Here is a 25945-nt window from a genome sequence, read left to right on the forward strand (position 1 = left end):
GGCATCCCTCTCTTGTGCCAGTTTTCAAGGGGAGTGCTTCCAGTTTTTGCCCATTCAGTATGATATTGGCTGTGGGTTTGTCATAAATAGCTCTTATTCTTTTGAGATACATTCCATCAATACCGAATTTATTGAGCATTTTTAGCATGAAGGGCTGTTGAATTTTGTCAAAGGCCTTTTTTGCATCTATTGAGATAATCATGTGGTTTTTGTCTTTTGTTCTGTTTATATGCTGGATGATTTGCATATGTTGAACCAGCCTTGCATCCCAGTGATGAAGCCCACTTGATCATGGTGGATAAGCTTTTTGATGTGCTGATGGATTCAGTTTGCCAGTATTTTATTGAGGATTTTGCATCAATGCTCATCAGGGATATTGGTCTAAAATTATCTTTTTTTGTTGTGTCACTGCCAGGCTTTGGTATCAGGATGATGTTGGCCTCATAAAAATGAGTTAGGGAGGATTCCCTCTTTTTCTATTGATTGGAATCATTTTAGAAGGAATGGTACCAGAGGGAGCCACATTTTAATCACCAAGACATGCAGAAAATGTCTCTGGGACATGTCAGAGACCTTTATGGCAGCCCCTCCCATCACAGATCCAGAGGCCTAGGAGGGAAAAATGGTTTCATAGGTAAGGCCAAGGGCCCACCCTGCTGTGTGCAGCCTTGGGACTTGGTGCCCTCCATCCCAGCCACTGCAGCTGTGGCTAAAAGGGGCCAATGTACAGCTCAGGTCATTGCTTCAACAGGTGCAAGTCCTAAACGTTGGCCGCTTCCACATGGTGTTGGGCCTGAGGTTGTGCAGAAGTCAAGAATTGAGGTTTGGGAACCTCTGCCTAGATTTCAGAGGATGTATGAAACTCCTGGATTTCCAGGCAGAAGTTTACTACATGATGGAGCCCTCATGGAGAACCTCTACTAGGTCAGTGTGGCCAGGAAATGTGGGGTTGGAGCCCCCACACAGAGTCCCCACTGGGGCACCACCTAGTGGAGCTGTGAGAATATGGCCACCATCTTCCAAACCCCAGAATGATAGATTCACTGACAGCTTGCACTGTGCACCTGGAAAAGCCAGAGACATTCAATGCCAGCCTGTGAAAGCAGCCAGGAGGGGAGCTGCACCCTGCAAAGCCATAGGGACAGAGCTGCTCAAGGCCGTGGGAGCCCACCTCTTGCATCAGTGTGACCTGGATGTGAGGCATGGAGTCAAAGGAGATCATTTTGGAGATTTAAGATTTTACTGCCCTGTTGCATTTTGGACTTGCATGGAGCCTGTAGCCCCTTTGTTTTGCCCAATTTCTCCCATTTGGAATGGATATATTTACCCAATGCCTGTACCCCCATTGTATCTAGGAAGTAACTAACTTGCTTTTGATTTTACAGGCTCATAGGCAGAAGAGATTTGCCTTGTCTCAGATGAGACTTTGGACTGTGGACTTTTGAGTTAATGCTGAAATGAGTTAAGACTTTAAGGGACTGTTGTAAAGGCATGATTAATTTTAGAATGTGCGAACATGAGATTTGGGAAGGGCCAGGGGCAGAATGATATGGTTTGGCTGTGTCCCTTCCCAAATCTTGAACTGTAGCTCCCACAATTCCCATGTGTCATGGGAGGGACCTGGTGGGAGTTAATTGAGTCATGGGGGTGGGTCTTTTCCATGTTGTTCTCATGAAAGTGAATAAATCTCACAAGATCTGATGGTTTTATAAAGGGGAGTTCCCCTGCGCATGCTCTGTCTCTTGCCTGCCACCATGTAAGACTTGACTTTGTTCTTTCTTTTCCTTCCACCATGATTGTGAGGCATCCCCAGCCATGTGGAACTGTGAGTCCCTTAAACTTTTTTTTCTTTATAAAGTACCCAGTCTGGAATATGCCTTTATTAGCAGCATGAGAACAGACTAATACACCAAGGAAATGAAAGACCTCTACAAGGAGAACTACATAACACTGCTCAAAGAAATCAGAAATGACACAAATGGAAAAACATTTCATGCTCATGGATAGGAAGAATCAATATTGTTAAAATGGCCATACTTCCCAAAGCAATTTATAGATTCAATAAGATTCCTATTAAACTACCAATGACGTTCTTCACAGAACTAGAAAAGAAAAACTATTCTAACATTTATATGGAACCAAAAAACAGCTTGAGTAGCCAAGCAATCTTAAGCAAAAAGAACAAACCTGGAGGCATCAGGCTACCTGAGTCCAAACTATACTACAGGGCTACAGTAATCCAAGCAGCATGGTACTGGTACAAAAGCAGGCACATAGACCAATGGGGCAGAATAGAGAACCCAGAAATAAGGCCACACACCTACAACTATCTGATCTTTGATAAAGCTGACGAAAACAAACAATGAGGACAGAGCTTCCTATTCAATAAATGGTGTTGGGATAACTGGCTAGTCATATGCAGAAGATTGAAACTGGACCCCTTCCTTACACTGTATACAAAAATTAACTCAAGATGGATTACAGACTTAAATGTAAAACCCAAAACTATAAAAACCCTGGAAGACAACTTAGATTATACCATTCTGGACATAGGAACAGGCAAAGACTTTGTTACAAAAATGCCAAAACCAATTGCAACAAAAGCACAAATTGACAAATGGAATCTAGTTAAACTAAATAATTTCTGCACAGCAAAAGAAACTATCAACAGAGTGAACAGACAACCTACAGAATGGGAGAAATTTTTTGCAAACTATGCATCTGACAAAGGTTTAACATCCAGCATCTATAAGGAACTTAAACAAATTTACAAGAAAAAAAAAACCATTAAAAAGTGGGCAAACGACATAGACAGACACTGAGAAGTCTAAGGCTGCAGTGACTGAGCCATGATTGTGACACTGTATTCCCACCTAGGTGACAGAAAAGGCAAGCAAGGTATAAGAAAAGACATTTATAATGCCTATGTTCATCAAAGGCTTTTATTTGACTATACAGAGAATGCCTACAAATCAGTAAGAAAAGACAGACAAACCAGTAGAAAAATGGACAAGACTTGAACAGATACTCCATCAAAGAGAATATTCAAATAGCTCATAAACATAGAAAAATGTGTTCAAATTATCAATTATCAGCAAAATGCAAATTAAAATCACAGTGAGATACCACCACATACCCATTAAAATAGCTAACAACAACAACAACAACAAAACCAGATAATACCAAAAGGATATGGAATACAGGAATTCTATTTATTTCTTCTTTCTTTTCTTTTTTTTTTTTTTTGAGACGGAGTCTCGCTCTGTCGCCCAGGCTGGAGTGCAGTGGCCGGATCTCAGCTCACTGCAAGCTCCGCCTCCCGGGTTCACGCCATTCTCCTGCCTCAGCCTCCGGAGTAGCTGGGACTACAGGCGCCCGCCACCTCGCCTGGCTAGTTTTTCGTATTTTTAGTAGAGACGGGGTTTCACCGTGTTTGCCAGGATGGTCTCGATCTCCTGACCTCGTGATCCGCTCATCTCGGCCTCCCAAAGTGCTGGGATTACAGGCTTGAGCCACCGCGCCCGGCCCCTTTCTTTTTCTTTATACATGTGTCAACTCATACCTATGGTGGAATACAGAAATTCTGATACATTGCTGGTGGGAATGTAAATTAGTACAACCACTTGGGAAAATGGCTTGGCACTATTTAATAAAGCTGAACTCTATGATGCAGCATTTATACTCCTGGATACATACAAAGAGAAATGAATCTATATGTCTACCAAAGACATGTAGAGAAATGTTCATGGCAGTTTTTTTGGGGAATAGCCAAATCTGGAATCTATTAAATTGTCCATCAACAGTAGAATAAATAAATTGTAATATAGTTATACAATAATATACTATGTAGCAATGAATAACAACTGTTAAAAGTTTTAGACAAATTGAACAGAGATGAATTGAACAAAGAACAATTCAGGAATCAGGCAGCCTCCAGAACCAGAATAGGATCAGAGCAACTCCAGACTCCAGAGCTGTCACAGGGTTGGATGACAGTTATGGACAGAAAAAGGAAAGTGATATACAGAAAACAGAAGTGAGGTGCAGAAACAACTGGATTGGTTACAACTGGGCACTTGCCTTATTAGAAGCTGGTTTGAATAGCTGACTGCCTGTGGCTGACTGATGTTTGGCTGCTGTGATTGGCTCACACTCCGCTACTTGTTACAACAGTAGGTTATGGTCTTTTTACACATCAAGTTTGGTTACAGTTCACTATGTATGGAGAAACTTTTAGGCCAAATTGAATATTTGTATGGATGCAACTTTAGACCAAACTTGATTTAACACAACTAATGCCACACAACATGACCCTAAGTGGTTATGTTGTTGAGTAACAACAGACACAAAAGAGCACATACTCTGTGATTCCGTTAATATGAAGTTCAAAAGCAAGCAAAATTAACCTGTAGTGTTAGAAGTCAAGGGGGTGATTGAAAGAAAGAAAGTGGGGAGGGAGGGAGGGAGAGAGAGAAAGGAAGAAAGAGGTGGACTGGGGAGACAGAAAAAGAGAAAGAAGGGAGAAGGCAAGGGAGAGGAAGTAAGAGGTAAGAGGGGAGGGGGAAGGGGAATAGGAAGAAAAAAGGAGGGAGAGAGGGAGGAAGAGAGGAAAAGAAAAAAAAGATGGAGAAAAGGAAGGAAGGAAGGCAGGGAGGGAAGGAGGAAGGGAGGAAAAGATAGTGTTACTTTTGGAGGGAGGTCGTGACTGGAGAGGTGACAAGAAGGGATTCCAGACCCTAGTGATGATCTTTATGTCTTCTGTGGGAAAATATATATGACATTTATTATTTTAATCATTTGTAATACTTGTCCTTCTGAGTCTGGTTTATTTCACCTAATATAATGTCCTCCAGTTCCATCCATGTTGTTGCAGATGACAGGATCTCATTCTTTTTTTATGGCTGGAATAGTCATGAAATAGTACTGTATTGTGTACATGTGCCACATTTTCTTTATCCATTCATCTCTTGGCAGACAGTTAGGTTGCTTCCAAATCTTGGCTATTGTGAATTGTGCTGCAATAAACATGGGAGTGCAGTTATCTCTTGATATACTGATTTCCTTTCTTTGGATTATATACCTAGCAGTGGGATTGCTGGATCATATAATAGCTCTATTTTTAGTATTTTGTGGAACCCCCATACCGTTCTTCATAGTGGTTGTACTAATTTACATTCCCACCAACAGTATATAAGGGTTCTCCTTTCTCCACATCCTTGCCAGAATTCGTTATTGTCTGTCTTTTGAATAAAAGCCATTTTGACTGGGGTAAGATGATATCTCATTGTACTTTTGATTTGTATTTATCTGATGATCAGTGGTGTTAAACACCTTTTAACATACCTGTTTGCAATTTGTATGTCTTCTTTTGAGAAAGATCTATTCAGCTCTTTTGCCCATTTTTAGTCAGATTGTCATATTTTTTTCCTATTCAGTTGTAAGCTCCTTATATATTCTAGTTATTAACTCCTTGTCAGATGGATAGTTTGCAAACATTTTTTCGTATTCTGTGGGTTGTCTCTTCATTTTGTTTATTTTTCCTTTGCTGTGCAGAAGCTGTTTAACTTGATGTGATCCCATCTGTCCACTTTTGGTTTGGTTGCCTGTGCTTTCGCTCAAAAAATCTTTGCTCAGTCCAATGTCCTGGAGAGTTTCCCCAATGTTTTCTTTTAGTATTTTCATAGTTTGAGGTCATAGATTTAAGTCTTTAATCCATTTTGATTCGGTTTGTGTATATAGTGAGAGATAGGTGTCTAGTTTTATTCTTCTGCATATATATGAGTATACGGTTTTCCCATTTATTGAAGATACTGTCCTTTCCCCAATGTATGTTCTTAGCACCTTTGTTGAAAATGAGTTCACTGTAGATGGATGGATTTATTTCTGGGTTCTGTATTCTATCCCATTGGTCTATACGTCTGCTATAGTCTATCACATTGGTCTGTATGTCATGGTACTGCTTTTATGCCAGTACCATGCTGTTTTGGTTACTATGACTCTGTAGTATAATTTGAAGTCAGGTAATGTGAATCACATTCCTCCAGTTTTGTTCTTTTTGCTCAGGATGGCTTTGACTATTCTGGGCTTTTATGGTTCCATATAAATTTTAGGATTATTTTTTATATTTCTGTAAAGAATGTCATTGGTATTTTAATAGAAATTGCAGTGAATCTGTAGATTGCTTTGGGTAGTAAGGACATTTTAACAATATTGATTCTTTCAATCCATGAACATGGGATATCTTTCCATTTTGTGTGTGCTCTCTTCAATCAATTTCTTGGATCAGTGTTTTATAGTTTTCATTGTAGAGATCTTTCATTTCTTTGGTTAGTTCCTAAATATTTAATTTTATGTGTAGGTATTGCAAATGGGATTACCTTCTTGATTTCTTTTTCAGATTATTTGCTGTTGGTATCTAGAAATGCTACTGATTTTCATATGTTGATTTTTGTATCCCACTAGTTTACTGAATTTATCAGTTTTAATAGTTTTCTGGTGGAGTCTTTAGGTTTTTTCAAATATGAGATAATATAATCTGCAAATAAGGATAATTTGACTTCTTTCTTTCCATTTTGGATGCATTCTATTTCTTTCTTTTGTCTGATTACTCTAGCTAGCACTCCAGTACTATGTTGAATAACAGTGGTAAAAATGGGCATCCTTATCTTGTTCCAGATCTTAGAGGAAAGGCTGTCTTTTTTTTTCCCATTCAGTATGATACTAGCTGTGGGTCTGTCATATATGACTTTTATTCTGTTGAGGTATATTCCTTCTATACCCAGTGTTTTGAGGGATTTTATTATGAAGAGCTGTTGAATTTCATCAAATGCTTTTTCAGAATCAGTTGAAATGATCATATGGTTTTTGTCTTTCATTCTGTTGATATGATGTGTCACAGTGATTAACTTACATATATTGAACCATCCTTGCATCCCTTGCATCCCTTGTATCCCTGGCATGATGAAGGATTTTTTAAAATTTTTATTTTATTTTAAGTTCCAGGATACATGTGCAGTACATGCAGGTTTGTTACACAGGTAAACATATGCTATGGTTGTTTGCTGCACCTATCAACCCATCACCTAGGTATTAAGCCCCACATGTATTAGCTGTTTATCTTGATGCTCTTCCTCACCCCACACCCCTCCAACAGGCCCCAGTGTATGTTGTTCCTGTGTCCATGTGTTCTCATTGTTCAGCTCCCACTTATAAGTGAGAACATGTGGTGCTTGGTTTTTTGTTCCTGTGTTAGTTTGCTGAGGATAATGACTTCCAGCTCCATCCATGTCCCTGCAAAGGACATGATCTCATTCCTTTTTATGGCTGCATAGTATTCCATGGTGTATATGTACCACATTTTCTTTATCCATTCTATCATTGATGGGTATTTGGGTTGATTCCATGTCTTTGCTGTTGTGAATAGTACTGTAATGAACATATGTGTGCATGTATCTTTATAACAGAATGATTTATATTCCTTTGGGTATATACTATATACCCAGTAATGGGATTGCTGGGTCAAATGGTATTTCTGGTTCTAGATCTTTGAGGAATCACCACACTGTCTTCCACAATGGTTGAACTAATTTACATTCCCACCAACAGTGTAAAAGCATTCCTATTTCTCCATAGCCTTGCCAGCATCTGTTGTGTCTTTACTTTTTAATCATTGCTAATTAATTATCTTTTTGATGTGTTGTTGAATTTGGTTTGCTAGTATTTTTGTGGAGGATTTTGCTTCAATGTTCATCAGAAATATTGGCCTGTAATTTTCTTTAATTAAGAAAAAGTATTGTAGTTGAATATTGTTATATTTTTCTGGAAATTTTTCTGTTTTTATCCTTTTAGATAAACTTTCTATCTATATCTCTCTCTCTCTCTACCTTCTCTTTAAGGTCAATAACTCTTAACTTGGTCCTCTTGAGTCTATTTTGTAGATACTGTAGGCATGTTTCGTTCCTTTTTATAGTTTTTTTCTCCTCTGAGTGTGTATTTTCAGATAGCCTGTCTTCAAGCTCACTAATTCTTTCTTCTGCTTGATGAATACTGCAATTGAGGGGTACATTAATTGAATTTTTCAGCTCCAGAATTTCTGCTTGATTTTTAAAAAATATTTCAATCTCTTTGTTAAATTTATCTGATAAGATTCTGAATTCCTTCTCTGTGTTATCTTGAATTTCATCGAGCTTCCTCAAAACAGCTATTTTGAATTCTCTGTCTGAAGGGTCAAGTATCTCTGTGACTCTGGGATTGGTCACTGTGTTCCCTGACTTTGGTAAGATCATGATGTTTGCGGATGTTCACTGATGTCTGGGCATTGAAGAGTTAGCTACTTACTGTAGTCTTCACAGTCTGGGCTTGTTTGTACCCATCCTTCTTGGGAATGCTTTCTAAGTATTCAAAGGGAATTGAGTGTTGTGATCTAAGCCTTCAGTCACTGCAGCCATATCTGCATTGGGGGTGCCCCAAACCCACTAACACTGTGACTCTTGAGGCCTTGTAGAGGTACTGCCTTGGTTGTCTTGGGTAAGATGCAGGAGAATTCCCAGGATTACCAGGCAGAGACTCTTGTTCTCTTCCCTTACATCTCCCCAACCCCCTGCCAAAATGGAGTCTCTCTCTCTCTCTCTCTGTGCTGAGCTGCCTGGACTTGTGGGAAGAGTGACACAAGCCCCACTGTGGCCACCACCACTGGGACTGTGCTAGGTCCAACCTGAAGCCAGCACAGTACTGGGTCTCATCCAAGGCCTCTGGCAACTATTGTCTGGCTACTGCTGATGTTTATTCAAGGCCCAGGGGCTCTTTAGTCAGCAGCTAGTAAATTCAGCCTGGCTTGTGTCTTTCCCTTCAGGGCAACGCGTTCCCTTCTGACCCAGGGTGGGTCTAGAAATGCTTTCCAGGAACTAGAGCCTAGAATTGGTAAATTTAGATATCTACTTGGTGTTTCATTTTACTGTAGCTTAGCAGGCATCCAAGTTGCAAGACAACATGCTTTTTACTCTTCCCTCTTTTTTCCTCGAGCAGGAGTCTTTCCCATGACCACCACAGCTGGGAATGTACTGGGTCATACCTGAAGCCTGCACGGCACTGGGTCTCACCCAAGGCAGTGAGTACTGCCTGGCTACCACTGATGTTCATTCAAGGCCCATGGGCACTTTAGTCATCAGGTGATGAATCCTACTTGGTCCTTCCCTTCAAGATAGTAGATTCCCTTCTGGCCCAGGATGTGTCTAACATTGTCATCTGGGAGGCAAGGCCTAGCATGGGGACTCCAGGACTCTGCTTGGTACTTTATTTTACTGTAGCGGAGCTGGTATCCAAGTTGCAAGACAAAGCCCTCTTTACTCTCCTCTCTCCTTTCCTTAATTGGAAGGAGTCTCTGCCGAAGCTATAAGCTGCACTGTCTGGAATTGGGGGAGGGGTGACACAACCACTCCCTTGGCTGCCCTAGCTAGTGTCTCACTAGGTCATGTACACCCCAAGTCCACTGGCTTTGAGCCCAGTACAGCACCAGGACTTGTCCAGGAACTATAGTCCTTATAGCCTAGATTGCCTTTCAAGTTTATTTAGAACCCCAGAGCACTTTAACCCTCAGTGGTGGGCTAGCTGGAACTCAGGTTCTGACTGCTGGGATGGACAATTCCCCTCTGGCCAGGGCTGATCTAAATGCTCCCTTTATGGGTACCAGCTGAATTCTGCCCCATGGTGCTTTCCACTGTGACAGGGTAACACTGCGTGACAATGCAAAATCCCACAGTCACTGTGCTCTCCCTGCCCCAAGCATCATATTCTTTCTCTGTACTATGAGGCCACTGCTCGGGGATGGAGGAGGGGTGGTATAGGGAATTCAAGACTGTCTTTCCTGTTCTCCTCACTGCCTCTTTCCTTGATATGATATTAAAACCAGGTATTGTGATCACTCACCTGATTTTTGGTTCTTATGAAGGTGTTTTCTTGTGTAGATAGTTGTTCAATGTGGTGTTCCTGTGAGGGGAATGATCACTGGAGGGTTCTGTTAGGCCAACTTGCTCTGCCTCTCTCAAAATTTCATTTTAAAAAGATTTTATTTTAAGTTCTGGGATACATGTGCAGGATGTGCAAGTTTGTTACATAGGTAAGCATGTGCCACGGTGGCTTGGTGTACCTATCAACCGATTACCTAGGTATTAAGCCCCACATGCATTAGCTATTTATCCTGATGCTCTCCTTCCCCCACCCTCAAAATTTCATTTTTTCAATGGGTGAATGATATTTCATTGTACATATATACCTCATTTTGTTCATTCATCTGTGGACGGATGCTTGAGTTGTTTCCACCTTTTACTGATCGTGTATAATGCTGCCATGAACATTGATGTGCAAGTATCTGAGTCCTTGCTTTCAATTTTTTTTGATATATACATAGGAGTGGGATTGCTGGATCATATGTAGTTCTAGGTTTACCTGAAAAAATTAAACTATATTACTAATATTGATTATTAATTTTTTTTAAGAGACAGGGCCTTGGCATGCTACCTAGGCTGGAATTGAACTCCTAGGCTTAAGTAATCCTCCCACCTCAGCCTGCCAAATATCTGGGACTACAAGGACATGCCCCTGAGCCCAGCTCTATGTTTAATGTTTTGAGAAACCACAACAGTTTTCCACAATGGCTGCATCACTTTGCATTCCCACTAGCAAAGCACAAGAGTTCCAATTGCTGTCCATTCTTACCAACACTCGTTATTTTCTGAGTTTCTGTTTCTTTTTGTTTTCTTATTATCATCTTAGTAAGTGTGGAGTGGTATCTCATTGTAGTTATGATTTGCATTCCCTAATAACTCATAATGTTGAACATCTTTTCATGTACTTATTGGCCACTTGTATATTTTCTTAGGAGGAATGCCTGTTCAAATCCTTTGCCCATTTTTGAATTAGGTTGTTTTATTGTTATTGAGTTTTAGAAGTTCTCTATATATTCTGAATATTAATTCCTTATCAGTTATTTGCTTTACAAATATTTTCTCTCATTTACTACATCATCTTTTCATTTTTTGACATAATTCTTTGATATACAAAAGTTTTTAATTTTGAAGTATATTTTATCTTTTTTTGTTTGTTTTCTATGCTCTTGGTGTTGCATCCATGAAGTCATTGTTAAAGCCAGTGGTATGAAGATTTTCCACAGGTTTTCATTTTTCATCCAAGAGTTGTAAGGTTTCATTTGTTTGTTTTTAAAGACAGGGTCTCACTCTGTTGCTCAGGGTAGAGTGAAGTGGCATGATCATGGCTCACTGCAGCCTCAACCTCCTGGGCTCAAGTGATCCTCCCACCTCAGCTTCCCGAGTAGCTGGGACTATAAGTGTGCATCAACAAGCCTGGCTAATTTGTTTTTTAAATTTTTTGTAGATATACAGTCTCACTACGTTTCCCAGGCTGGGAGAGTTGTATCATTTTCTCTCTTCAGTTTAGATATTTGATTTGTTTTCAATTCATTTTTGTATGTAAGGTAAAGGACCAACTTCATTCTTTTACATGATGTAGCAGGTAGTCTCAGCACCACTTGTTGAAAAAATTATTCTTTCCCTGTTGAATGATCTTGACACCCTTGTCACAAATCAATTGACTATATATGAGAGTTTGTTTCTGGCCTCTCTATCCTATTTTATTGGTCTATACATCTGTCCTTACTCCAGTACTGTTTTATTTGTTGTAGCTTTGTAGTAAGTCTCAAATTCGGGTAGTGTGAATCCTCCAAGTTTATTCCTTTTTTTTTCAAGATTTATTTTGGTTATTCAAGGGCCCCTGCAGTTTCATATTAATCTGAGGATCACTTTTTCTATTTCTGTGAAAAAACTGTTGGAATTTTGATTGCATTGAATCTATAGATCACTTTGGGTAGAAGTGATATCTTAACAATGTAAAGTATTCCTATCTATGAATAGGGACATCTTTCTACTTATTTATGTCTTCTTTAATTTCTTTCAGCAATGTTTTACAGTTTTCAGCATATATCTTCCACTTTCTTGGTTAAATTTATTCCTAAGTATTTTATTCTTTTTTTTTTTTTTTTTTTTTTTTTTGAGATGGAGTCTCGCTCTGTCACCCAGGCTGGAGTGCAGTGGCCAGATCTCAGCTCACTGCAAGTTCCGCCTCCCGGGTTCACGCCATTCTCCTGCCTCAGCCTCCCGAGTAGCTGGGACTACAGGCGCCCGCCACCTTACCCGGCTAGTTTTTTGTATGTTTTAGTAGAGACGGGGTTTCACCGTGTTAGCCAGGATGGTCTCGATCTCCTGACCTTGTGATCTGCCCATCTCAGCCTCCCAAAGTGCTGGGATTACAGGCTTGAGCCACCGCGCCCAGACAAGTATTTTATTCTTTTAGCTGCTTTTATAAATGGAATTGCTTTCCTTTTTCCCCCCATTTTAATTTTTTTGGAGATAGGGTCTCACTCTGTTGCCCAGATTGGACTGCAGTGATGTAATCATAGCTCACTGCACCCTTGAACTCCTGGGCTCAAGCAATTCTCCCACCTCAACCTACCAATAGCTGGGACTACAGGTACGTGCCACCATGCCTGGCTCCACCATGCCTGGCTTTTCTTTTTCTTTTTCTTTTTTTTTTGCATAGACAGGATCTCAATACGTTGCCCTATTGAATTTGTTCAATAGCTCTAGTAGTTTTCTTGTGAATTCTTTCTATATATAGGATCATGTCATCTATGAATAGAGACAGTTTTACCTATTTCTTTCCAATTTGGATGCCTTTTATTTGTTTTTCTTGTCTTATAGCTCTGGCTAGAACTCTGGTATGATGTTGAACAGCAGTGGTGAAAGTAGGCATTCTTTTCTTGTTACTGATTTTTGGGAGGAAGCTTTCAGTGTTCTGTTACTGAGTGTCATGTTAACTGTGAATTTTTTATTTTTATTTGTGTTTTGAGATAGGGTCACTCTCTGTCGCCCAGACCGGAATGAGTGACATGATTATGGCTCACTGAAGCCTCAAACTCCAGAGTTCAAGTGATCCTCCCACCTTAGCCCCTCAAGTAGCTGAGACTCTAGGCATGTGCTATCACACCCAGCTAATTTTTAAATTTTTTGTAGAGACAGGATCTCACTATGTTACCCAGGCTGGTTTCAAACTCCTGGACTCAAGCAATCCTCCCACCTCAGCCTCCTAAAGTGCTGGGATTACAGGCGTGAGCCACCACACCTGGCCAACTGTGGATTTTTAAATAACTACCCTTTATTATTTTGAGGAATGTTCTCTCCATATGCATTGAGATGATTATGTGACTTTTTTCCCCTTCATTTTATCAATATGATGATTACATTGCTTGATTTTCTTATGTTGAGCCACCTTCGCATTCCTGAGATAAATCTGGAAAGATTTCATGTTGAAAAGGCTTTTGCTATGCTTTTGGATTTGATTTGTTAATATTTTGTTGAGGATTTTTGCATCTATATTCATAAGGAATATTGGTCTATAATTTTCTTGTGATATCTATCTAGCTTTAGTGTCAGAGTAATTCTATCCTCATAGAAAGAATTAGGTAGTGTTCCCACCTCTTCAATTTTTTACAAGCATTTGGTAAGAATTCATTTCATTTCTTCTTTAAATATTTGATAGAAGTAACTAGTGAAGCCATCTGATCCAAGACTTTTCTTTGTTGGGAAGTTTCTGATCACTGATTCAATCTCTTTACTTGTTAGAGGTCTAATATGGTTTGAATGTGTGTCCCTTTCAAATCTCATATTGAAATGTGACCTATGATGTTGAAAGTGGGCCTAGTGGGAGGTTTTTGGGTTATGGAGTGGATCCCTCATGAATGGTTTGGTGCTGTTCTTGCAGTAATGAGTGAGTTCTCACTCTATGAGTTCATGTGAGATCTGGTTGTTTGAAAGAGTGTGGTACCTCTTCTCTCTCTCTCTTGCTCCCTCTCTCACCATGTGATATGCCAGCTCCCCCTCTGCCTTCCATCATGATTATAAGCTTGTTGAGGCCTCACTGGGAACAGATGTTGGCACTCTTTCACATATAGCCTGAGCCAAATAAACCTCTTTTCTTTGTAAATTACCCAGTCTCAGGTATTCCTTTTTTTTTTTTTTTTTTTCCAGGTATTTCTTTATAGCAACACAAAATAAACTAACTAATGCAAGATCTTTTGAGACTTTCTATTTCTTCTTGAGTCATTTTAGGTAATTTCAAGGAATTGGTTCATTTCTTCTAGGTTATCCAATATGTTGGCATACAATTACTCACAGTATTCTCTTGTAACCGCTTTTGTTTTTGTTTTCCAAGATGGAGTCTTGCTCTGTCACCCAGAGCTGGAGCGCAATGGTGTGATCTCTGCTCACTGCAACCTCCACCTTCTGGGTTCAAGCAATTCTCCTGCCTCAGCCTCCCAAGTAGCTGTGATTACAGGTGTGTGCCACCACACCTGGCTAATTTTTGAATTTTTAGTAGAGACGGGGTCTCACCATGTTGGCCAGGCTGGTCTTGAACTCCTGACCTCGTGATCTGCCTGCCTCAGCCTCCCAAAGTGCTGGGATTACAGGCATGAGCCACTGCGCCCAGCCTATAATAATTTTTTTTTTAATATCTGTAAGGTTGGTGATAATGTCCCCACTTTCATTTCTGATTTTGGTTATTTATGTATCTTTGCTAATGTTTTTGTCAGTCTAGCTCAGGGTTTATTCATTCTGTTGATTTTTTTCAAGGAACCAATTTTTGGTGAAATTGTTTTTCTCTACTATTTTTCTATTCTCTCTTTTATCTCTACTTTAACCTTTATTATTTTCTTTCTTTTGCTAGTTTTGTGTTTAGTTTGCACTACTTTTTCGAGTTTCTTAAGGTGTAAAGTTAGGTTATTGATTTGACTTTTTTTTTTTTTTGAGACAGAGTCTTGCTCTGTTGTCCAGGCTGAAGTGCAGTGGCGTGATCTTGGCTCACTGCAAGCTCCACCTCCCAGGTTCACGCCATTCTCCTGCCTCAGCTTCCCAAGTAGCTGGGACTACAGGTGCCCACCACCACGCCTGGCTAATTTTTTTTTTTTTTTTTTTTTTACAGAGATGGGGTTTCATCATGTTAGCCAGGATGGTCTCGATCTCCTGACCTCAGATTTGACTTTTTTTAATGTAGTCACTTACAGCTATGATTTTCCCTCTGAGCCCTTTTTTCACTGCATCTTATAAATTTTGATATGTTGTGTATTCATTTTCATTTTTCTCTTATTATTTTCTAATATCCCTTGTGATTTTTTTGACCCATTAGTCATTTAAGAATGAGTTGTTTATTTTCTGTAGCTTTGTATGTTTTCTAGTTTTCCTTTACTGATTTCTAACTTCATCAAGTTTTGTGCTCTTCATTAAAGAGCAGATATTTTATATGGTGTCTATTTTTTTAAATCCATTGAGACTTGTTTTGTGGCCTAACATATTGTCTATCCTGGAGAATGCGCCATGTGCACTTGAGAAAATTATGTATTCTGCTGTTATATTGGATAGACTATTGTATATATGACTGTTAGAACTAAAGATAATTTTTATATATGGTATAAGGTAGGCATCCAGATTCATCCCTTCGCATGTAGATATCAGCTGTCATGGCACTGTTTGTTGAAGAGACTGTTTTTTCCATTAAATTGTCTTGGCACCCTTGTCAAAAATCAATTGGTTTCAGAGTAGAAGAGGAACTTTAAAAAATAATCAGTTGGTCATAGATGTATAGGTTTATTTCTGGACTCTCAATTTTATTCCATTGATCTATATGTCTATCCTAATGCCAGTACTACTTCAGTAAAGTTTTATAGTTTTCTTCATATTAGTCTGACACATTTCTGTTTGGTTTATTTCTAGATATTTTAAATTTTTGTTGCTATAATGAAACGAAGCTTTATAAAATTATATTTTCATTGATAACTAAAATATAAAACATTTTAAATTGGTAGTTCCAAGGAAATCAATTTACTTTTGTATTTTAATCTTGTATCCTGTGTTTATTTGGTAGGCTTTTAAAAAAATTGTGGTAAATACATATACTATAATATTTACCATTTAAACTATGTTAAAGTGTACAATTCAGAGCCACTAAGTAAATTCGCAGTGTTATGCAACCATTCCCACTGTCTAGTTCCAGAAAGTTTTTATCATTATAAATGGAAACTCCATTTGGTAAGCCTTTCAAAGCTGAAGATTTGTGTCTTTCTTCAGTTCTGAGAGATTTCTTACATTATTTATTTGAATATTTCATTATGTCTAACACTTGGCTTATACCTTCTGACACTTTTATAAGATTAATATTAAATGTTCTGGATTGACTGGGCATGGTGGTTCATGACTGTAATCCTAGCACTTTGGGAGGCCAAGGTGGGTGAATCACTTGAAGCCAGGAGTTCGATACTAGCCTGAGCAATATAGTAAGACTTTATCTTTACCAAAAAAAGAAAAAAATAGAAAAATTAGCTGAGCATGGTGGCATGTACCTGTAGTCCCAGCTACTCGGGAGGCTGAATATATACTGTCATATATTCATATACATATACATATGGGTATATGGTGTCAACATGATGTGTTACTGTAAATGTTAATAATGATCATTAGGTTCAGATAATATTTCTCAGGTTTCTCTAAAGTTATTTTCCCCCTCCCATTTCCATATTGTACTCTTTGAGAGGAAGTCACTATATGCAGTCCGCACTTAAGGAGAGGGGAGTTATGCTCTACATCCTTGATCGTGGAGTATCTACATAAATTATTTGGAATATTTCTGCACAGGAAATTTGTCTTTTTACTTATTTACTAGTTTTTTTTTTTCCAGCACTTCGTTACTTTCTGGCACTGCAAGATATTCTAGGCACTACAAGATATTCTTGTATATATTTCCTGCATATGAGATGAGCCCAATCCTATAATCAGCTGTATCTCCAAGGAGTTCTGATTTTTTTTAATTGGAGAGTGATATTCGAAACCAAGATGTGAGCGCTAGATGGTCTACATTCTCTTAAGTGTTTAACTTTTAATTTCTTCTAACTTCTCTGCTCTGAGGATATTAATTCTTTGACTCCTTACATTTGTTCTATTTAATGGTATTTCCTTGGGTGGTATTAGTTATTCTGTTTGTTGAATTTAGTCATGGGGATGATTTTTCTTAAACATTCTATGAATGTGTGCTTACATTTGAATTTGAGATTCTCTATTTGCTTTCCTATAGAGTTATTGTTTTCTATAGTCTGATGCCAGTGGGGGAAGGACAAGATGTGCAGACAGTGAAGCTGTCAATAATTCATTTTCTCTGTGTATGAAAATCCTGTTTCTCTAGCCTAAATATCTATATACCTTAACTCAGTGCAGGGGAAGACACTGATTAGCTCAAATGGGAATGAAGATATACAAAAAGGTCAGTCTTTCCCTTATGACCTGTATCTACATCCTCTGAACTTGGGGTACCTCAAATCTGCTCCCAAATTTTACAGTGGTCTCTACCGTATCTTTTTAGTGCTATAGTTTCTTCAATCAGTTGAATTCCCCTGCTTTACATTTTTCAGAGATCTTCAAAATTCCTGACAATTGAAGGCCCCCTTCATGATTGTAGTATTTTTATGCATTTTTTAAATTTTAAAAACATACACACAACTTTTCCTGTCGTTGCTAGAGATTTTGGTAGGGAGGGGATGTAGATGCCTGTTCTCAGTCTACCATCTTGGTCTAATGTCGGCATCCTGCATTTAAAAAATGAAAACATAAAAGAAGCTGGGAATAAAATGAAGAGAAATATGTTTAAATATACATGTGTGGTCGACTCTTTGCTTGCTCACCACACATTTCCTCACCTTTTTTTTTTGAGACAAAGTCTCACTGGAGTGCAGGGGCATGATCATGGCTCCACTGCAGCCTCGACCTCCAGGGCTCAAGTGATCCTCCCACCTCAGTCTCCTGAGTAGCTGAGACCACAGGTGTAAGCCACCATGCCTGGTTAACTTTTTTATTGTTTGTAGAAACAGCATCTTCCTAATGTTGCCTAGGCTGGTCTTGAACTCCTGGGCTCAAGCATTCCTCCTGCCTCGGCCTCCCAAAATGTTGGGATTACAAATGTGAGCCACTGTGCCCAGCCTTCCCTACCTTTTTGCCTGCCAACTGAACCTCAGTGTTGTAGCAGATGAAAATAACTTGTTATCAGAGAACTTGATCCAAACTCTGACACCAATAAATAGATTATAATTTGTCTATACTATTCATAGTAATACCGTTTCCCTTTACCAGCGATTGGTCTGGGCGTGGGCATGTATCCTAGTTAGGGCCGATGAAATGTAAAGGGAAGTCTTACAGTGGGGAGTCTGGGATCTTCTCCTATTGGATAATAAAACAGAGCCTCAAGAGGAGAAAATCCCTTTGTCCTCAATCCTTTTTTGCTGTGAGGAAGTGATGACTGGAGCTCTGATAGTCATCATGTGATCATAAGGTACAAGCAAAAAAATGAACGAAAATAAACAGAAACAGCCTAGGTACTTAATGAAATCACTGAACTGCTGAATGGCTTCTGATTAAGTCAACAATAAATGTCTTTATGGTTAAAGTCACTTTGTCCAATTTTCTGTTACTTTCAGCTGACCTTGTTCCAATCCACTGTGTAAATGGATATAAAAATTTTTTCAAATATTGTTCTAAAGTCATGTAGATTAAAATTTGCTTCTAACATTTCTTACATTTCACTTTTTTTCCCCTCAGAATTAAACCTGGAGGGGCAGCGAAAAATTTCACCTGGTTCAATAAAGGACTCTAAAACTGAAGCCTCAGGTAATATTGCAATTAGAAAATCTGCAAAAGTGATTTTTGCTTTAGATGAAACTGAACTGAAATCAAAGCTAGAGCAACCATGGAAGAAAAATCTTTTTGAAAGAATGGAGGCAAGAGCCCAAGCAATGCAGCAGAAAATAATAGACAAGGAAAATGTGAAGAAGGAACTAGAAAAAAAGGCTGAAAAAAAACTCCCTAGGGATAATTTGGCCAAAGAGTGGTTTAATACTGAAAGCATGACACTGAATAATCGTGCATATTTGCTTGACAAACTTTTACCTACCTTGGTTCCTGGAGTAGAAAACATGTTAACTCAAGTAGAAAAGAAGAAGGTTTTGACAGAAGTTGATACTCCAAGCAAGTTTGACCCAATTAATTATTTGGGGGAATATTTAATGAGAAACAACCGTAATTATATCAAAGACCCAGGAATATCTGGTTACCAGAGGGTGATGAAAGAAGTCACAGAAGACCTGAAGATATATGTTCCTGACACTATCTGCAACAGGTACAATCTGTTACAGTTTCAGTTCATGATCTGTCTCCTTACATTGAAAAACTAGTAGAAAAATAACATAATCATAGAGACAGGACTTAAAACAAGTGATTCTACAGTTATTCAGAAAGTATTTACTGAGCTACTAGTATGTGCTTCACCCTTTTTGAGTCACTGTGAAGACTAACAAATAAGTTCCTTGTATTCATAGATTTAATTATCTCACTATGACTCCAAGTGTATATTGATTTGTATTTTTATTTATCTCCCTGCACTGGAAAGTAAGCTATATGAAAGCTGGAACTTAAAAAGAAATTTAGCTTTCCATATAGGCAATATATTCACCTGGTTTAAAGGCCAATATGTAAAAAAAGTTATACAGTGAAAAGTTTTCCTCCCATTCTTATCTTCCATCTACCCAGTATTCCACCTCCACCATAAATAACTTCTATTCTTAATTTTCTATAGATCCTTACAGAATTTCTTTATACATACATAAGGAAATGCAAACATGGATTATTAATTTTCTTTCTTTTACACAAAAGCATGTGATATGTGTTACAAATACCCATTTTTACCTGCCATTTATCTTTTGTCATGTAGAAGATTTTTTATTTCTATATAGTCAAATTTAACTTTTATGGCGTCAGGATTTTGAGGCACTGTTACATTTCAAAATATTAAAAGAATTCTTCCATGTTCTCTTCCAGAATTACGATTTTAATTTTCATTTTAAATATTGACTCATTTGGAATTTAACCTAGCGTAACATACAGGGATTCAACTTTATCCTTTTTCAAATGTCTACTTAGTGGTCCCAATCAGAGTTGAATAGTCTATCTTTGCCCCACTGTTTGGGATTGAGCCTTTATTAATAAATTCATGTATGTTTTAGAGTGTATTTCTGGATTTTTCCATCATATTCCATTGGTCAGTCTCCCTTTCATGCATTCATACCACACTGCTTTAATAATTGAGACTTTTAAATATATTCCATAGATCTGACAGTGCTGGTCCCCACTATTTGCCCTTCTTCTTTTCTGATGTTTCCTGACTATTTTTGTTTGTTTACTTTTTTTGTATGAATTATGGGAGTAACTTGTCTACTTGAAGGAAAAAAGGGGGGAGAGAAAACCAAAAAACAAAACTTATAGGAATTTTTATTGAAATCTGATTACATCTATTAATATTCTTAGAAAACCAATATCTTCAAGACTGCAATTAGCCAAGATTACACCACTGCACTCCAGCTTGGGTGCCAAAGCGAGACCCAGTCTCAAACACACACACACACACACACACACACACACACACACACACACACACCAGAAAACTAACATCTTTAATAATGGTGAGTGTTTCTGGGTGTCTTTCCATTTGCTCATCTTATTTTGTATGAATTAGTGTTGTCCTAAAGTTTTTTCACAGCTGGGCATGGTGGCTCATGCCTGTAATCCCAGCACTTTGGGAGGTCAAGGTGGGTGGATCACCTGAGGTCAGGAGTTCAAGACCAGTCTGGCCAACGTGGCAAAACCGTGTCTCTACTAAAAATGCAAAAATTAGCCCAGCGTGGTGGTGCATGCCTGTAATCCCCACTACTCGGGACACTAAGGTGGGAGAATCACTTGAACCTGGGAGGCAGAGGCTGCAGTGAGCTAAGATGCACCACTGCACTCCAGCCGGGCAACAGAGTGAGACTCCGTCTAAAAAAAAAAAAAAAAATTATATAAGTTTTGTGTCTCACTCATTAGATTCAGCACTAGTTATTTTTATCATTCTTTGTTGCTGTTTTAAGCAGGACTTTCTTCCCTTACTACATTTTCTTTCTGGAATGTAGTCTGAAGTACTAATTTCTGTATATTTGTGTGCCCAGCTACCTTACTGAGTTCTCTTACAGTAACATTTCAGTTGATTTCTTGGGTTTTCTAGGGAGGTAACCATTGTCTTCAAATAATAGTAGTTTTCCTTCTTCCTTTTCAATTTTTATACTAACATCTTCCTACTACCTCCAATACAATATTAAATAATAGTGGTGATGTGGGCATCCTTGTCTTTTTACAACTTCAGTAGAAATGCTGCTTTTGTTACTGCTTCATTATGGGCAGTTTTTGTATTACTAGTTCTATTCCATTTGGGTATGAAAAACATTTTATCTCAATGAGAAAATGTACCTAATTTCTACCTTTCAGAGTGATTTTTAAAAATTAAGACTAGATTTTATCAAATGCTTTATCAACACCTATGAAAGTGATAGTATAATTTTCACCTTAGATTCCTTAATGGTGAATTTTATTAATAGATTTCCTACTATTCAATTGTCTTAGAATTCCTGAAATAAATCCTGCTTGGTTGCTATGTATTTGGGTACACTGAAATATGCCTCCTACTAGTAAGACAGAATAAATATTTCTTTCCTTTTAATTACAGATTTTCAGAATATGATATATATTTACCTACCTATCAATAGTGAACTCCAGTGGCAGCAAATGAAAAATGTTTTCTCCTGGCCGGGCGCGGTGGCTCAAGCCTGTAATCCCAGCACTTTGGGAGGCCGAGACGGGCGGATCACGAGGTCAGGAGATCGAGACCATCCTGGCTAACACGGTGAAACCCCATCTCTACTAAAAAGTACAAAAAACTAGCTAGGCGAGGTGGCGGGCGCCTGTAGTCCCAGCTACTGGGGAGGCTGAGGCAGGAGAATGGCGTAAACCCAGGAGGCGGAGCTTGCAGTGAGCTGAGATCGTGTCACTGCACTCCAGCCTGGGCGACACAGCGAGACTCCGTCTCAAAAAATAAAAAAAATAAAAAATAAAAAAATAAAAATGTTTTCTGCTTTTGGGAAAGGGTTCCTTTTTCAGTATCATCAGGGACGCATGGATTTTAATATATATTCAATATATTTTAATCAGTTATAGTCATTTTTTTCTGTTAGATGCTCAAATTGCACCAACTTTGGCTTCTGTGTTCTGACATTACCCCTTTAGTCTTTGAAAACTTCATGCATTTTTTAAATGGATTCTTGGCTCCTTTTAATGGGGATCACTCACTTGTGAGCTAGGAATGCTCATAAATATTGTATAGTCATTGTTTCTAGGCCCTTCAGGACTAAAACATATAATTTTTAGAATCAATGGCTTGTGGTCAGACGTCACCTGCAGCCTCTTCGGGCATGCCACCGCTGCCGGGCCTGCTGTACGACCCCGCGGGCTCTTGCCCGTGCCTGCTCTTGGTGCCCGGCTCAGGAGGACCCTTATTTATTTATTTATTTATTTATTTATTATTATTATTATTATACTTTAAGTTCTAGGGTACATGTGCATAATGTGCAGGTTTGTTACATATGTATACTTGTGCCCTGTTGGTGTGCTGCACCCATCAACTCATCAGCACCCATCAACTTGTCATTTACATCAGGTATAACTCCCAATGCCATCCCTCCCCCCGCCCCCCTCCCCATAATAGGCCCCGGTGTGTGATGTTCCCCTTCCTGAGTCCAAGTGATCTCATTGTTCAGTTCCCACCTATGAGTGAGAACATGTGGTGTTTGGTTTTCTGTTCTTGCGATAGTTTGCTGAGAATGATGGTTTCCAGCTGCATCCATGTCCCTACAAAGGACACAAACTCATCCTTTTTTATGGCTGCATAGTATTCCATGGTGTATATGTGCCACATTTTCTTAATCCAGTCTATGACTGATGGACATTTGGGTTGATTCCAAGTCTTTACTATTGTGAATAGTGCCGCAGTGAACATACGTGTGCATGTGTCATTATAGCAGCATGATTTATAATCTTTTGGGTATATACCCAGTAATGGGATGGCTGGGTCATATGGTACTTCTACTTCTAGATCCTTGAGGAATTGCCATACTGTTTTCGGTAGTGGTTGAACCAGTTTACAATCCCACCAACAGTGTAAAAGTGTTCCTATTTCTCCACATGCTCTCCAGCACCTGTTGTTTCCTGACTTTTTAATGATTGCCATTCTAACTGGTGTGAGATGGTATCTCATTGTGGTTTTGATTTACATTTCTCTGATGGCCAGTGATGATGAGCATTTTTTCATGTGTCTGTTGGCTGTACGCATGTCTTCTTTTGAGAAATGTCTGTTCATATCCCTTGCCCACTTCTTGATCCAGGAGTGGACCCTGGTCTCACTGAAGCCAGATGGGGTCTTGTGGCAGTCTGTTAGGGATGTGATCCAGTGCTTTGGAGGCAGGGATTCAAGCTGGTAGGGATGAAGATCCTGCGGCCCACTGGAAAGCGTCCTTGCTGACCACTACTGAGACCTGTGAAGGAAGCCCTTCTACCCAGCCCTCCTTAGCTATGTGAGCTTCAGGCCTGTTGATGGCCATGGTCTGGGAAGGGTACAATGTGATCCATGCCTCGAGGGCCATGATAGGATACACTGACAGGGCTGAGGCTGACTCTGTGACCATATGCGGAGACTTCATCGACGTCCACATCAGCAGGAATATCATTCACACCAGCTATTCAGGGTAAGGGGTCAGAAAGAGATCCAGCTGTGGTTTGAAAGCAGTGAGCTGGTGAACTAGCTCCCCTAGACAGGGGCCACTGCAGGAGCGTCCTCCCAGCCAGAGGGCTCAGGCTCCCCTTGGCCACCCCAGCCTTGGTCCACCAGGACCAACTAACTACCTCTGTCACAGGAACCCAAGCCCACACTCCTACAAGTCTCTCCCAGACCACTTCCCTGTGAACATTCTGCCCCACTCCAGCCTGGTGGACTTCGAGCCCTTTCTGTGTCCTAGCCAGCACAAGATTGGGCCAAATCCTTTCTGCACCAAACTGCCAGACAATCTTTGGGGTGTCTTCAAAAGTGGGTAGGGCAACCTCTCCTCCTGGAAAAGGGAAACATTAAAATTCGCTGTGCTGAGAAAAGAAATATATAATTTAAAAAATGAGTTAATATTGACAGTTGCATATTAAATACAATGTTTCAGGGTCTTTATCTAATTTCTTTGATATTTGCATTTCCTTTTTCCTTTTTTTTTTGAGACAGAGTCTTGCTCTGTCACCTGTCATCCAGGCTGGAGTGCAGTGGCGTGATCTTGGCTCACTGCAACTTCTGCCTCCTGGGTTCAAGCAATTCTCTGCCTCAGCCTCCTGAGTAGCAGGGATTACAGGTGCCCACCACTAAACCCGGCTAATTTTTGTCTTTTTCATAGAGACAGTGTTTCACCATCTTGGCCAGGCTGGTCTTGAACTCCTGACCTCGTGATCCACCCACCTCTGCCTCCCAAAGTGCTGGGATTACAAGTGTGAGCCATTATGCCCAGCCTGTATTTCCTTCTATCTTACACAAAAAATCTTGGTTCCTAATGATATTGACATAATTACTGATTTGTTTTATCCTGCAGTTTACATAAAAACTTCAAAATAGCCCAGCGTGATGGCTCAAGCCTGTAATCTCAGCACTTTGGGAGGCCGAGATGGGTGGACCACCTGAGGTCAGGAGTTCGAGACCACCCTGGCCAACATGGTGAAACCCCATCTTACTAAAAATACAAAAATTAACTGGGTGTGGTGACGTGTGCCTGTAATCCCAGCTACTCAGGAGGCTGAGGCAGGAGAATTGCTTGAACCCGGAAGGCAGAGGTTGCAGTGAGCAGAGATTGTACCACTGCACTCTAGCCTGGGTGACAGAGTGAAACTCTGTCTAAAAAAAAAAAAAAAAAAGCTTCAAAATAATAATACCAACAAGCTTACTACTAATAAAAATATTAAACAAGGCCTTACAGTTATTTGCAGCTTTTTTATCCTTAGAATATATCCTTGCCAGGTGCAGTGACTCACACCTGTAATTCCAGCATGTTGGGAGGACAATTTAAAAATTGTTAAAAAAGTATTTAACAATTAGGCCGAGGCAGAAGAATCGCTTGAGCCTGGGAGGTGGAGGTTGCAGTGAGCCGAGCGCCACTGCACTCCAGCCTAGGCGACAGAGCGAGACTCCGTCTCAAAAAAAAAAAAAAAAAAAAAAAGAAAGAAAGAAATTCAGTTTAGCTTTGTGAAACTAAGACCACCAGAGCTTAAAAACACCTTAAAACAAACAAACACTGAGTTTATTAACTTGCCAGGCAAAGGAATATGTACCAGTGAATACTTCACTGAATGGTTTGTGGAAGGGGAAAATTCAGGGGCTTTTAATTGTTTTATAATAGCTATACTTATAAGAACTAAAAACTTATCACATTGTATAGGACAGAGTGAGTCCATAGGTCTGTACATGATTGATTAAAACAAGTCCCAGTTTTTAGTGGTCAAGAAAGAGTCTTCAGTTAGGTGTAGCAATGATCTGGTATACTGAGGTCACTCAAAGTTCATGTTCAGTTATCCACTTAAGCTGATTAGAACCAATTTTGATGTAATACAACTTTCACTTTTGATATAATCTAGGCAAATATTTCTGTAAATAGAAGATTTTCCTTATACAGCTTGAATTGATGGTTAGAATTTGGATTGTCATAACTAGGTGGGGAAGCATTTTTGCTTCTACTCTTTAATCAGGTTGATATTATGCTTTTCTTTAAAAGATCTCGAAACACTCATTCATGTGGGAAAACTGTTTTATTAGTTAACTTTTGCTGCATAACAAAATACTCCAAAACTTCATGGCTTAAAGCAATAGCATTTATTTGCTCATGATTTTGTAAATTGGT

The 25945-nt window shown here is 39.2% G+C and overlaps 1 protein-coding gene across 1 annotated transcript in view; it reads left to right on the forward strand.

Moving 5' to 3' along the window:
* The window catches only part of EFCAB5 (EF-hand calcium binding domain 5), a 170793-nt gene that overhangs the window by 14588 nt on the left and 130260 nt on the right, over positions 1 to 25945 (forward strand). Inside the window, exon 4 of the mRNA XM_011990371.1 lies at positions 18705 to 19281. Coding sequence (XP_011845761.1) covers positions 18705 to 19281 — 577 coding nt within the window. The remainder of the gene's footprint in view (positions 1 to 18704; positions 19282 to 25945) is intronic.

This window comes from Mandrillus leucophaeus, unplaced genomic scaffold (assembly GCF_000951045.1).
Source record: "Mandrillus leucophaeus isolate KB7577 unplaced genomic scaffold, Mleu.le_1.0 Scaffold379, whole genome shotgun sequence".
Classification (NCBI taxonomy): domain Eukaryota; kingdom Metazoa; phylum Chordata; class Mammalia; order Primates; family Cercopithecidae; genus Mandrillus; species Mandrillus leucophaeus.